We start from the raw sequence: 15,637 nt of genomic DNA on the forward strand, positions 1-15,637 counted from the left end.
AAGATTAGTGGGAGAAGCTAAGGGCTTGGCTAATGACGTATCGAAAAACAGATGGCGATGTTCGTGTTGAAGACCTTTCTTCAGTCCAATAGGTGACACGTAGAACCCTGGCGGGGTGCCTGGAAGCAAAGATTAGAACTGGGCTCAGCATCAGCCCGCTTTCCCGTTGCACTGGTCTGTGGTGTTTGACCCCAGCAGGTTTATTTGTAGTGACTGCTTTTGCCACTACAGAGATGGGGTGATAATTTGGGATGTGTCAGCTGTGGTTTGGGCTGATGCAGCATGTTTTACTGGCTTCCTAGAGTTGACACTTTGTCTCAGAGATATTGAGAGCTCTCCCTCTGGTTCTGAAAAATGCTTTTTGTTAGTTGGTTTTCATTCTCTGTTATCTCCTCTCCTAGGAGCAGCAATAGAGCTCATTTGGGTTTGTGGGTTTTAATTATGTACCAGCATTTGTTAGAGGAGTTATAAAGGTGGTCAGTATGCACTTACACTTAAACACCTATCTGAAAATCTGAGGAGGCCTGGGAAAAGAGGGAAGATAGGAAGTGTAGGTAAGAGTGAATGTAGCTGGACTTGTGCTCAGGCTGACTCTATGGGCATTAAATTCTGTAAGGCGAGTGGGGAAGTCCTATTCTGTTGTCCACATCTACTCTCATGTTGAGATGAAGGAGGTTTTGGGGAATGACAGTTGCTCCTAAGCTATTCGTCATGGTACCAGACTTTTCAGAATACTTAGTAGAACCACTTATAGCTTTTTGTAGACAATTCTCCACAATAAATGGATTCTGACACAGAGCAGAGAAATGCATAACAGAAAGCACTTACTATGTGTTGGGTGTTGAGGATATAGAGAGAAATATGGTGGTTCTTCCTGCTTTTGATAATTATAAATAGATAACTAGAATTGACTGTGCTAAATGTTTAATTGTGAACAGAATTGCTACTGGTCACATAAGCAATTGGCTGGGCCCTCTTGCTTTTATTTTTATTTTATTTATTTATTTTTTGAAGATTTTATTTTTTCCTTTTTCTCCCCAAAGCCCCCTGGTACATAGTTGTGTGTTTTTTAGTTGTGGGTCCTTCTAGTTGTGGCATGTGGGACGCTGCCTCAGCATGGCCTGGTGAGCAGTGCCATGTCCACGCCCAGGATTCGAACCGGCAAAACTCTGGGCCACTGCATTGGAGCACGCGAACTTAACCACTCGGCCACAGGCCCGGCTCCTGGGTCCTCTTGCTTTTAGATTGTAGGTCAAAGATTAGACCAGTGGTCTGGTGATCTCACTCTCGTGCTTAGTAAATACCTTGCACAGATTTAGGCACTCATTTAATGCTCTTTGCTTTTTCAAAGGAACCCACCTCTTTCCCAGGAGAGTAGATTTTCTTGTGTCAGTGTCCAGTGTTGCTGAGGTACATGTACTAATGATGGACGACAGAAAAGGAAGGGCTGAATGAAGTGCATGCCGGGGTGTGGGTGCAGGCTGAGTTCTTTAAACCTTTTGGTAGTGCCGTTTGTGGAAGAGGAGGTTTGAGGATTTGAAATAGTAAGTTCGTAGCCGGATAGGCACAGTCTGAAGTAGAACAACCTCTTAAATGAGTCAGGCCTCTCTCGCTTCAGTTACGGGAACAAAGTCAACAGCTTACGAAGGGTTTAATGCCGCTCATGGATAAGTGACTCCAGGGAGGACCGTTTCAGTTGGTGCCACCCCAGATTTCAATTAGGATGTGTGTGTTTGGCTCAGAGACGGGCCTTCTGATAGCTCAGAGCTGTGTGTCTGCCTTTCTGAACAAACGCAAGGGCTGCCTGAGTCCTGCACATGGGCAGGCATTGGCACCGAACACGGTGGGGATGATGGAGTTCAGAATCCCAGAGTCCCATGCAATTAATTCCTGCTTCTTTTTCCCAGACAGAGGTTCTTATTCTTCAGGAAGCCTTTTATTCTCTCCTGAATACTATTTGATCCTGTGGAAGCTAGCCATTTAGATGAGTGAGGTCGTCCTGAAAGCGTGTTTTTGAGCTAGATCACATCTCTTCTGGATTTGCCTGGATTTTATCCTGACAGGCACTCTTTCCCTTTGTCCCTCTCAGGGTCTTGTCACCCATAAACTGAAGGAATATGATTTGATTAGGAGATATTGATCTTAACTGAGCACCCTATGTTTTAGGAAAACAGATGACTTGGCAGCAGAATGCTGTCACCAGCTATCAGAGAGATGAACCAGAAAAGCTTCTAGAGCTTATGCAAACTTGAATAACATTTTATTTCGACATATGTGTAGTTAAAGATTAGCTCACACATTTAGTTATAAAATATATCATAAATGAGGAAAGTAGCAATCTGAAGCTGCGTGTGGTAGAGACGTTTGAAAGGGCCTTATGTGTTCAAGCGTTGGCTCTTCTACCTCAAGGCAGGTTTTCATTTTGACGTACTCAGGTGTAGTTTCTCCTGGACTCACATCCCAGTTAGTTCGTCTTTTCCTGCTTTGTCAGTTGAATGATCTTGTGCTTGTGATTGAGTCCTTGTAAACTCCTTAGGCGGTCCTTCCCCTGGATGAGGAAGCGGGGGAGGGTAGATCCTGTCACTGCCACCTTTCTGGACAGAAACAGCTGCTCTGGGATGAGCCTGGGAGGGGAATTTGGTTTGATATTTGAGAAGCCTTTTCTGACTGGGGTGTTTTCTTGATGCCTCCTTCAACCAAGAGCTTCCTAGAAACTTCTTCTCTAGGACCCTGGCGTCCTACTGGGGTCCCTGTGTGTCTCTCTACCTCTCCTCACTTCTTCTCTCTGTACTCCTTTCTCTTCCTCCACCCTCCCCTTCCCCAACCAGGCCAGCTGAGCTGCATTTCCTTCCCACCTAAGGAAGAGAAGTACCTCCAGCAGATTGTGGACTGCCTCCCCTGCATCTTGATCCTCGGCCAGGATTGTCACGTCAAGTGCCGGCTGTTGAACCTGCTCTTGGGCGTGCAGGTGCTTCCCACCAGCAGGCCGGGCAGTGAGGAGAGCTGCAAGCTTCGGCGCCTCCGCTTCACCTACGGGACTCAGACTCGGGTCAGCCTGGCGCTCCCCGGCCAGTATGAACTAGTGCACACGCTGGTTGCTCACCAGGGCAACTGGGAAACCATCCCTGAGGAGGACCTGGAGGTCCAAGAGGACAGTGAGGATGCTGCCCATGTTTTAGCCGAACTGGAGGTGACGATGCACCATGCACTCTTACAGGTACCAACTTCATACTTATATAACAATTGTACACATATATACCAGCTTTTCTTGTATTGGAGCTTTCTCAGAAAGTAAGTTGGCAGTGTATACTCTGGGCTCTGAGCATCAGCTGATGGAGTGAAAGGAACATAATCTAGGAAGCTGACAGACAAGGCTGTGGCAGTGCCGTCCCTGCCTCTGCCATCGTGCTGCGAGGCCCTGAGCAGGCTCCTTGTCTCCTTGTCTCCCTTTCTAAAAGGGAAGGAATGTGATACTTTCATCTTGACATGCTTTTACAGAATAGTCGTGATCAGAGTTAGAAACCCTTTTTCATTTCTTAGCAGGAAGATATTGCTAGAATTGTCTCTAGCCGTCTCGTTCTAAAAGAAATGGTAAGATGATGGGTAATTAATGTTCTTATTAGATTGAGACTACGTGAAGAATTTTGTGAGTTCTCCTTAGACCTGGCCATTATTTTCTAAACGGGGCAGACCATGTCTCCTGCTTTCTGAGGAACTTGGGAAGGTGAGAGCAGGTCTTGCTCAATGTAAGGAGATCTGGAGATCCCGTCATCGGAAGAATATCTTTGCTTCTCTCTTGAAGTAAGTTCCCAGAGACAGCACTGGCCTGGTGGCACCTCCAGAGGGATCGTATTTTCCGTCTGGCACTTGCGTATCCACTTAAGAAGGACTCGTCTCATGCTGGGCTTCCTTTCCTATCGTATAGCTGTGACTGGGCTGTTTGATTAGACCAAGTGGGGATTGGCAAAGGTGTGACTGTGTCAGGGGTCAAGAGTGGGTGGGAATAAAAGAATGCGGGCCTGCTCAGAGCGGAGAGAGTGTCGCCTTGGCTAGCTGTGCGGAAGGACGGGCTTGTTTGGCAGGGCTAGGAGGGGAGTTTCTTCTTTTTAGTAGCCCCTTCACCTACTCCTGTTCTAAAAGGCTTGATCTCCCAGTCAGTGAATGGGTCCTTTGGTTGTGGCCATGGCCTATGACACTCTAAAAGTAGAAACTGTCATCTCATTTCCTTCCGGAGTCCAGATTTCTTTTATCTTGATGAATGCCGGAGGGGGCTATGTATACAAGCAGCATTTCTCTCAGCTCAGTTTCAGTGGGGCTTTCCCTGCTTCACACTGAGGGCCTGCACTGCTTGTCTCCAGGACGGCGTGAGAGTTCTTGGGTACCTGACAGCAGGCCTTGTTTACTGACCGAGGCTGCTCAGTTGCTGCGTGAACTTCTTCACGATGCGTATGTGTCTGGTCCGTATAACTCTCTGGTAGGCCACCCTGGTCTAGTTCCCTTAAATTTCCAATAGAGCAGCAGTTTTCAAAGTTTTTTAGATTTTAATTCACTATAAGTAGAAACATTTAATATCAGGACTCAGTACGTATATACACATATACATTTGAAATAAAGTTTCGTGAAACAATACTTTTACTTCTTGCAAAGCACACTGATGTTTTCTTCTCTATTCTATTTGACTTCATTTTTTAAAAATGATGGTAGCAACCCAGTAAATTGATGCTCTGACCTAATACATTGTGACCTGCAGCTTAAAAAACACCGTTAAATACCTGAAATGAAGGCTGTAGGGTAGGTGGTGATTTTTCCTGTTCTTGCCTTTTAAAAACAATCTTGGAATGTGAACAGAGCCATCCGCAGGAGAGACAAATGTTTTGATTGATTCCTGTGTCCCTTCGTCTTACTGGCTCATTTACTTTTGTTCCGTGAATTGAGGGGATACGAGACAGCCACAGGAAGGAGAGTGGGAGCCGTTCCCAAGCGCGTATCTGAGTGTACGTCCTCCTCGTGAGAGTCCTAGTGCTTGCTCCTGCCACGCGCTAAGTGTCAGACTGAGCTGGCGATTGAGGCGGTGACCAGGTTGGGAAGTTGAGATGCCAAATCAGCCTTCTCTCCACACAGTTGAAATGTGTATTCTCTTTCCTGAGGAATATTCTTCTCTTTTCTTGAGGAATTCTCTAGCCTCTCGTGTTCTTTTTCGTGTGGTTTGTGAGGCTTCCTTAGCCAGTGTTTCACCGGATCTGCTTTATTCTCCAATGGTTTTGATGTAGAAATAGCAACAGGCCCCAACGGTTCTAAGTTTAGAACCCCTTGATGTTGGCCGCAGAGGGACCTTAGCAGCCTTTGTGGAGCTCAGACCCTGCTCTGTCACTAGAGTCAGGCTCCTGTCTCCATTAAAGACATCAGTCATGCTCAGCTCACTGCTGCGAGCGTTCCACAGCTCCCTTGCAGATTTTTCATGACAGTGAGAAAGACCTTTTTGTTTAGCTCCCATTACATTTAGGACCAGGGAGTTACCTCTAAGCAGCCGGTCCATTTGGTTTGTAAAGGGAGTGGCAAAGAAAGGAAACATGTAGCTGAAGGAAACCAAGATTGAATTAGGGGAAATGAGATGTTCATCTCAACTGTCAAATTATCAAAGCAGAATTTCCCCTCCCCTCTTATACAATGGGCATTCTTCTAATAGGTTGCTTTAATATCCTCATAAATTAGCCATTTTCAGTTTGTTCCAGAATAGGCCACCTCACATGGCCTCATAGTACTTGGTATTCCCAGCTTTTTAGCTCTCGGTCCCCTGAGATTCTCAGTTCAAAGTTAAGCAGTGGAGGAGCACTGTTAAGCCTTTAGTTTGTGAAACCCCATTTAGTGTTAAAAACAGTCATTTTCCAGTTGGCAGCACATTTCACCATTCATGTTCGCTGGGTCTGTCTCCATGTGTACACACCACTTCCCCTTCCCACCCTCACCCCCCTTCTGGCACCTCCTTTTTTCTCTTTCTGTTTTTCCTCTTGCGAGTCCAGGGCAACACAGTTGCCGGCCTCACAGTTGCCTCAATCTGATGTCGGTTGGCGTGTGTGTGTATTTTTTTCCTATGAACACCTGTAAGAAAAGGAATAAAGAGAAGCAGAGATGATTAAACTCCCTCAGTCTGAGATGGGATTCCTGCAGCATAGCAGTGCCCTTCCGCTCCCTGTGGCAGTTCTGCAGTTCTCAGCTCTGCGCCTGTCAGTAGCCTGTTTATCCCCACCAGGTGTTTTCTGGCCTTTGGACAAATGTCCGTGTTGCCTGGCAGCCAGACTGCCACACACTGACAAGGCTATTGGCTCATGGTGATGTCTGGTAGGGTATGTTTCAGGGAACCGAGGTAGATTAGTATTTCCAAGCAAGGTCTAATGACTTGCAAATAAACTTATCCTTTAACTCTAACCAGTTGGAGTAGTAAAGTTTTCTCTTTATAACCGCCAACCTCTAGCTCTCAATGGAAAAAATCTTTTTTGTGTGTGAGGAAGATTAGTCCTGAGCTGAAATCTGTTGCCAGTCTTCCTCTTTTTGTTTGAGGAAGATTGTCGCTGAGCTCACATCTGTGCCTATCTTCCTCTATTTTGTATGTGGGATGCCGCCATAGTGTGGCCTGATGGTGGCATGTAGGTCCACACCTGGGATCCAAACTCCATGAACCCCGGGCCACCAAAGTGGAGCACATGAATCCAACCACTCTGCCACCAGGCTGGCCCCCCAAAATCTATTTTTAACATCATACAGACATTGGTATTTTTAATTTCTCAGCAGTTAATACTTTCACAACCCAAAATCATTATAAAGGATCTTACTTAAAATAACACTAATTTATGCAAAATTTTAACCCCCAAATTTGCTAATCATTGTTTGTTGCTAGAAAACTAGCTTCTCGAAATTTTTGTCTAGTTATTGGCATTTATTATGGCACCTTAGAAAACTAAATTTGTTATGTGTTGTTTACCTTTAGTTAGCTACCATATCTTCTCTTGAAAGTATCTAGATTCAAACATGACAGTTGATGGGTAAAAAGTAAGAAAGAAGGTAGGTGACGGGCCTCAGGGCAAGAAGATGCTTGTGGGAGAAGAGAGTATATGGGATTAGGTCCAGAATGGCCATTCCAAGGGAAAAGAAACCAAGTGGGGGTAATATGTATAAGAGAGAAAAATAAAGAATGATATTCTAGAGATATAATTAAAATAAACCATGATTTTATGGGGCAAAAGAAAGGGGAACTAAAGTGATATGTTTGAAAAGGATATGGGAAGTTCAGGCAAATGTAAATTATAAATTCCCTCTAGGCAGTAATCCTATATTCTTTGAATTTGACGTCTCTCCTACCTTTCCCCTAACAGACTAATATACATAGTGAAATGTAACCCTCCTGTCTGCATTGCTCTTTGCCAAGAAACCTGGGAATTACCTATTATAAGTTAATTTGCCTATTAAGGATATATGTGGTTTAGAGGCAAGATTTTACAAAAAATCCCCATACTCACTCTAGTAGCCTTGCTCTCTCTTAAAAGGAATAGCTTGAAGCTGAGGCTGGATCCTCTCAGTTCACCACCAATGGTTCGCTGGTGGCCTTCCGCGGTGAGCTGCTGGGGAGAAAATCTGGCAGAGATGGGAGTCTTAATTTTCCCCTTTTGTCTTCTCCCTTTTTGAGGATCCCATCTACCTCTTTCCTGCATCGGAGGGCTTCCCCCTCAGTTTCCACCATCTCAAAGATCTGTTTGTGTGTCCCTTTGCGTAGAGGATGTGTGGCCAGCAAATCTCCCCTCCTTCAGAGACTCTGAGGTTGAGAGTCTTGTCAACAGGCAGGAGCTCTCTTTGGGGCTATCAAAATGCTTCTTCTTTTCACTTTTTTTGTAATGTCTTGGCCAGTCCTTGCAGGGTTGTTTCACAGCAGGGCTTTTACTTCGAAGCCAGCACGTGCTTTTTAATATAGAGCCCCAGGATCGTCAGGGCCCCTCACGTCGTCTCGTCCATCCTTCATTCTCCTTTCAGAACTTCCCTAACACCAGCCCAGATGGTTCTGACACACAGTGACCTCCAGTCACTGTATTTTTTTTTTTTTTAAGATTTTATTTTTCCTTCTTCTCCCCAAAGCCCCCTGGTACATAGTTGTATATTTTAGTTGTGGGTCCTTCTGGCTCTGCTATGTGGGACGCCACCTCAGCATGGCCTGATGAGCGGTGCCATGTCTGCGTTCAGGATCTGAACTGGCAAAACCCTGGGCCACCAAAGCCAAGCGTGTGAACTTGACCACTCGGCCACGGGGCTGGCCCCCAGTTACTGTTTAAACATGGTCTCGTAGTCAGACGGACCTAGATTTACATGCTGGCATTGTCCCTTCACTGGCTGTGGCTTTGGTGCTTGGTTCCGTGGTCCGTAAGACGGGGGTGGTAATCTGCATCTTTAGGACTGGTATGAGGCTTAAATGAGAGAGAATGTATAAAGCGCCTCACAGTGTCAGGCACGCAGTGAACTGGTTCTCTTCTGCATTCGAGTGAATTAATCAGTGTCCTTGAGAAGAGGATTTCCTACTCTCGGTCACCTGTCCCTTCCCTGACAACCATCCCTGCTGGAACGCCTTCCTGTTGTCAAACTTAAGTCCTTGTGGTTCCAGCTTACTTGTAGTTATTATTCTGCTCTAGTTAGGGACAAAGTTCTTTGTGATTCCATATGAACTACTTGTAATAAAGTGAAAAAAGAGAAAGATGTTATAAAAAGGTAAATAATGCAAAAGTTCAAAGGTAAAATTTTCTCTTCCCCCTTCTCTCTTCTCCATTATACTATTTTCTCTCTCTGTCTTGATCTGTCTAGTAAGTGGTAGGAGAATAAAGCTTCAGATTCCTACTTTTATCTGTGTCTGTAGGCACCTGGACGCTTGAATATCCACAAAGTAGAGTGCACAGAGGCTATTCATTACCTTCTTTTCGCGTTGTCTGTTACCTGATCCATCACAGTGTGAAAGAGAGAAGATCGTTCCCATCCTTAAGGCTTTTGCTTATGAGTTGAGATGCAGAGCTAACGCCTTTGTTTTGGGCTGTTTGGGATTGTAAATGATTTTCACTTTCAGGATGGTGGTTTCATGTGGCTAGTTTAGGGCTTTGGTTGGGATTGTGTTTTCCCCCAGTCTTGTGTCTGGCCCCTGAGTTCCCACTCCGATGCTTGTGCTAGGTGGAGAGATGAGCTTGTCTGCATTCTGTGTGACTGCTGGGATGAAGCTTGGGTTGGCTCCGCCTTAGTCCCAGTTGCTTATGAGCCTTGTGACAGCCTAGAAACCTGTTCACTTGCAGCCCCCCTTGGAGAGTGTTTGTACCAACAAGAGTCAAGGTATTTTCTACAATGTGACAAGAGTAGAGACGTATTTTCCTTAATATGTAATTAACATTCAAGCCTGATAGTGTGGTCAGGGACCTAGATAAAAATGAAGAGGAATCAACCCTGTGTAAAAAGCAACAGGAAGAACCTCTCAGCTGCTCTGTCAAGGTGGCATGGGGGCAGAATTGACAGGGAAGATGGGGAGAATATGGGTACAGGGGTTGAGGTCGAGGCTGTGTGTGTCAGTTGCTGAGCAAGGGCAGGACTTTGCCCACTTCTTTTCTGTGTGAGGTAAACCTGAGGCCTAAGACCTGTGGAGAAAGCAAAGACATCTGTGACCCGCCTGAGCACACGGCTGTCTTCTGTTTGAACCATCGCTTGATAGAATCATCCTTAGCTGTAACTGAATTTCGGTCATGTGCCGTGACCATGGAATAAGGAGTCCTCACCAATAAGAGCCAGTATTCTTAGGAAGTGGTCAGGCTTCTTCAGGGATTAAGTGATTTCCTCTTGGCATTTAAGAAAGTGTTATTTTACATCAAAACAAAACCAAAGAAGTGAATTCTGGTTGTTTGCAGAGTAGCAATCTCTTTTCTGTTGAATTCTCTTAATCTTGCCAAGAGAATTAATAGTAACGAATCAACTTCTGTAGATTCCACAGATTTGTGCAGAATACCTTCCATGAGAGAAATCTCCTTAGGAATTCTCTGTGACTCAAAATGGAAATTGTGGGATACTCTCATGATTCCCTGGGATTCCTTTTTTTTTTCTTGAGGAAGATTGACCCTGAGCTAACATCTGTGCCAGTCTTCCTCTATTTTTTGTGTGGGATGCCTCCACAGCATGGCTTGATGAGTGGCGTGCAAGTCTGCGCCCAGGATCAAGCCTACAACCCCGTGCTGCGAAAGCAGAGCATGCGAACTCAACCGCTACACCACCGGGCTGGCATCCTCCCCCACCCCACCTCTGCAATTATTTTTCCTTCATTGAGTTAGGAGCAAAATGCTTACTCACCACTTCATTCTCGGAGCAGAGGCAAACAGCAGTTCCAGATAAATGTGTGCGATAAAATGTGTGGGATGTGGCTTGAAAGATAGAAAATATTACATATGAATATTGAAAGTGGTTTTGAGCAAGTAGGAAAGGCATCATTTATTCATCCATTCATCCCATATTTGTTTATTGGATGCTCACCAAGTGCCAGGCACCTGTTTTAGGTACTAGGAAGGAATTCAGCCTTCTATGAAGTGGAGTCTGAGGTCAGACTTCCCTCTCAGGTGGCCGTAATAGGGCCCAGAACAGGTCTGGCTCATCCTCTCTGTATTGATTATTAGTTTTTTGGCTCCCTGTCTCCAGGAGACAGTGCTGGCTTCCCTTTTTGTTTCTGTCAGGTGTGAGTCATCCCTTCACTCTAAGTATTGCAGAATCGCATGTCACATTCCACTCTAATTTGCTCTGCTGCCAGTGTCAGCCAGCAGCTCCTGTTGCCTCTCTTCTGACAGTCCTGATGGTCAGAACGGTGAGACCAGCTGCACAAGTGAATAAACTGGGGAGTGGAGAAGAGAGGGCATGGTACTTGTTTTCTGGCTGTTTTTGTTTAGTTCAAGATATATTTAGGAGTGGACAACTTCTTTCTAGATGCCAGTATACCAGGCAATACCTACCGTTAGAAAGCCCCAAATCCATTTTTTTAAAATTGAATTTGCACCTATGAGCAAATAAAGTCAGCTGTCTCTTAGAAAGGATACTGGTTCTGCAAATAGACTTGGCAGTTTTGGCTGATGGTTCTGTTGCACACACAAAATGGTCCTTTGAGGAAAACCTGGAAATTTATTTTAGAATTTTAAGAAAATCCATCAAATAAACAAGCAAGCAGAATTCTTCCTGAAAATTTTCTAAAGAATACTTTAGCTGGTTTTGAATATTTAGGCTTTCTTCCCCATGATATTCCTATAATAAATTTGATTGATTTATATCTTTAAAAATGTATATGTTTAAGACAGGGTTGCAATTTTATTTATTTATTTTTTCCTTTTTTTTCCTCTCCCAAAAGCCCCCGGTACATAGTTGTATATTTTTAGTTGTGGGTCCTTCTAGTAGTGGCATGTGGGACGCCGCCTCAGCATGGCCTGGTGAGCAGTGCCATGTCCGCGCCCAGGATTCGAACTCATGAAACGCCGGGCCACCAAAGGGGAGCGCGCAAACTTAACCACTCAGCCACGGGGGTGGCCCCAGGGTTGCAATTTTAAAATAAAAATTTTTAAAAACATTTCTACCTGTAATTCTCTATCTTATAACTTTTTATTTCTTGAGGTTCTCTTCTAGTCTTTATCTTATATGTAGTTACAGTGTTGACATTTAGGCAATCATATGTTCCACCCTAAACCTTTAAAGTTCTTACCCACTTTTCGAATATGCCTCGTGAGTGATTCATCCTCCAGCAGCGTGACTCAGGGTAGTGAAAGGGGTTTGTTTTGCACAGCACGATGAGTGGCAGACTAGTCTTCCAACGAGAAAACATCCTCTGCAGTTCAAGGCACCCATGAAACAGCAGATTTCTTCTTGGCCTGTGCTCGATGGAAAGGCGGTGGATTTATACCGTGTTTGCTCTGATTACAAATGGTGAGATGCTGAAAGCACTTTTAGCTTTAGGGAGTTCAAAGGGGCCAGCCAAATGAAAGTTATGTGACCCACCTGAGAACAAAACTTGTTAGTTCTTTGTTGGGGAAGAAGGGGAGACCTTGGTGTTTTGCTGGTAATGGGAGTGCTCTCACACACACACACACACACACGCGCACGCGGGACAAGAAACAATAGGCTGGCATTTACCAGTCGTTTCTTACTTATCTAGAGAAGGAGAGAAATGAAGAAAACGTCTCAGGTTTTGATTTTTAACCATCTTTCATCAAAAATACCTGTTGCTCAAATAAGGTGAGGAATGAAACAGTATTAGTCTAAAAGAAAATAAACAAGTTGTATAGCTTTTAGATTTCAAATAAAGTAAATTTGCAACATCTGATAGCTGTTAAGGACACAAACGAGCAGGTTTGTGCTGCATTCTTTTATATCTCAGTAAAATGTACTAGCATCTTGGGGGGTTGCCTTTGAGTTTGCAGACCCCTGAAGACACTGGGAGTCAATGTGAGCCTCCAGCTCAGCCCTTGGGGCTGGCGCGCCAGGAGCAGAAGCCAGGTTCAGAGGCGAGGAGCAGCCTGTGCAGGGGTGGAAGTGTGCTCTTAAGTGCTCCGCGGCCCTCGGGAAAGGAGGGCACAAAGCAGGAACTACTGCTAGGAAAACGACGGTAACAGGTTTGTTTCCCAACCACAGAACATTCTTGAACCTTACTTTAGGAACGTGGGTATATCAGTTATGATTGGGTTCAGTCATGTGTAACAGACAATCAGAAAAACAGGGGCTTGCTAATTTTTTTCCCCTCACATGAAACTAGACTGAAGCTAGGCAGTTGAGGGCTGATGTGGCAGCTCTGTGGTCATCAGGGACCCAAGCTCCGTATTTCTTTTTGCTTCATCATCCTTAGAGCTGGTTTCCACCCTCAGGTTTGCCTTGGGGCTGCAAGATGACCACTGCTGCTCTGGCTGTCACCTCTGTGCTCCTGGCAAGAAGGGCGAGGCCAAAGGGCAGACTTAGTGCCAGAGTCAAACCTCCTCCAAAGAGCTCTCCTGAAAGCCCCCCTTTCGTATTGGCTGCCCCGTCTGTGAAGGACGTTGCCTTCCCAGCAGTGCAGAGGCCAAATATTGCATAGGCTAACCTTCTTGCTCATAAAGGCATTACCAAGACTTAGGTGGCTGAGGCTTTGGAATACTTGCACACTGTTAGAGTAGGACGGTAATAATGTGGATTTACTGTGTGCGAGGCACTGGAGATACAGGAGGGAACAGGGCAGTCACAGTCCCTGCCCTCAAAGAGATTACAGGCTAATGGGAAAAAACGGGTTTTAGATAAGTAAATTATAAATGTATTGAACGTTAAGAAAAGGAGAAGTAGAGAGTGTTTGGGATTGTGTAATAGGAAAGACTCCTTAAGGGTATAACACAACATACACATCAAGATTTAAAGGATGTTTGAGTTCGTCAGGTTAGAAAGGTGGGGGTGCGGGTGTAAGAGGGGAGGAAGGTTTCAGGCAGACTCACTCCCAGCCTGATAATTTCCATAATGGTTCGTTCTCCTTCTGTTGTTTGTCTTATTTCTTCATCAGATGGAATCAATGGGAGTTTCTGAGCAACGAAGGAAAGGAGGAACTAAATATTCTTTTTATCTGACGTAGCTAAAGCGACTGCCATCCTTTCTACTTAGGTGTTTTTTTCACACTCTCCAGATGAGTGCCTGCCTGCATATAGGCTGCACCAGGGAGTGTTCACAACCGAGGAAGGAGGTGAACAAATGGTTGGGGCAGGGGCCGGTCCCCGGGTGCAGCGGTTAAGTTCGCACGTTCTGCTTTGGCGGCCCAGGGTTCGCCACTTCGGATCCCAGGTGCAGACATGGCCCTGCTTGGCAAGCCATGCTGTGGTAGGCGTCCCACGTATAAAGTAGAGGAAGATGGGCATGGATGTTAGCTCAGGGTCAGTCTTCCTCAGCAAAAAGATGAGGATTGGCAGCAGATGGTAGCTCAGGGCTGATCTTCCTCAAAAGAAAAAAAAAATGCTTGGGGCGTACCGAAGTCCACTTGCCCCATCATAGATCTCGATTTTGGTCTCAGTGTGGGACTTTGGGGAGGCAAGGATTGGTTCTGACCCTGAAGTGCTGATCTGACCCCCTTCCCCTTCTAGGAAGTGGACATTGTGGTAGCACCGTGCCAAGGCCTCCGGCCCACAGTGGACGTTCTGGGTGACTTGGTGAATGATTTCTTGCCTGTGATAACCTATGCACTCCACAAAGATGAACTCTCTGAGAGGGATGAGCAAGAGCTTCAGGAAATCCAAAAGTATTTCTCCTTTCCCATATTCTTTTTCAAAATGCCAAAGCTGGGCTCGGAGATAATTGACTCCTCCACCAGAAGAATGGAGAATGAAAGATCGCCACTTCATCGCCAGCTGATTGACCTGGGCTATCTGAGCAGCAGTCACTGTAACTGCGGGGCCCCCGGCCAGGACGCTAAAGCGCAGAGCATGTTGGTGGAGCAAAGTGAGAAGCTGAGGCACTTGAGCACGTTCTCTCACCAGGTGCTGCAGACTCGCCTGGTGGACGCAGCCAAGGCCCTGAACCTGGTGCACTGCCGCTGCCTCGACCTCTTTATCAACCAGGCCTTCGACATGCAGCGGGACCTGCAGATCACTCCCAAACGTCTGGAGTACACTCGGAAAAAGGAGAATGAGCTGTATGAGTCATTGATGAACATTGCCAACCGAAAGCAGGAGGAGATGAAGGACATGATTGTTGAGACGCTCAATTCCATGAAGGAGGAGCTTCTGGATGACGCTGCCAACATGGAGTTTAAAGGTGGGTCCCAGAGAGCTGGGTGGGGCGCCGGGGCTGTGGGATCCTCCACCCCTTTGCTGGCTGGTAATCGAGTACACTAATTTTGAAGGCCAAAGGAACCTCAGGATAATCTCATCTACTCCACCGTCATTAGCAGCTTCCCACCTTAAATCATTTAGCCAAAGTGGCCTCTCTTGTTCTTAAAGAACTTCCTGGAAGATTCCACTGTCATTCCTTCTCAGGAGTGTTAGTCCGACTTTTGGTAAATTCGTCCCGATAGCGCTCTTTCATCTCCAGTTTCTATCTGTGTCCCCTGACCTTGATGGAGCTAGAGAAGAGCTGCTTGAAGAATGTGACTAAGTCATGCTGTGACCTTGGCTTCTTCAGCGTGGCCCATCCTTCTTTATTGGTTCTTTTTGTGTGTGTCCTGGACTTTTTTCTTTTCAGGTTGCTCCTAAAACCCAACTCAGGAGGATTTCTCAACAATAGTGTTTTTTAGCTTTTCTGGTGGTCCCATTCTTCACGAATGGCTATTAACAAAATTGGGCCAGGTGATTAGTCAGGTTTTTAGTGTCTGAGGTTTAGATGCTGCTGTCTTTGTATCCTGACTGCTGTATGAACCTCCCTGTGAACAGTAGCTCTACGAGCTAATAAAGTGACATGGTTTCCCCTTGAGGTTCTCAGTCATGGCTTTCCATCCAAATCACCTGGGAGGCTTCCTGAAAATATGGATGCCCGAGACCACTACAGACCACTCTAGACATAGTAATGAGAATTTCTGACCTGGGACCTGGCAGCAGGTTTGTTGTTGTTGTTTTCAAAAACCACCTTGGTAAATATATTCTGCTTCTTACCATTT

General features: G+C 45.6%; 1 protein-coding gene across 1 annotated transcript in view; it reads left to right on the plus strand.

Moving 5' to 3' along the window:
* Window positions 1–15,637, plus strand: part of DSTYK (dual serine/threonine and tyrosine protein kinase) — a 47,264-nt gene that overhangs the window by 14,957 nt on the left and 16,670 nt on the right. Inside the window, exons 2-3 of the mRNA XM_044757782.2 lie at window positions 2,829–3,217; window positions 14,130–14,799. Coding sequence (XP_044613717.1) covers window positions 2,829–3,217; window positions 14,130–14,799 — 1,059 coding nt within the window. The remainder of the gene's footprint in view (window positions 1–2,828; window positions 3,218–14,129; window positions 14,800–15,637) is intronic.

Source organism: Equus asinus, chromosome 25, assembly GCF_041296235.1.
Source record: "Equus asinus isolate D_3611 breed Donkey chromosome 25, EquAss-T2T_v2, whole genome shotgun sequence".
Classification (NCBI taxonomy): Eukaryota; Metazoa; Chordata; class Mammalia; order Perissodactyla; family Equidae; genus Equus; species Equus asinus.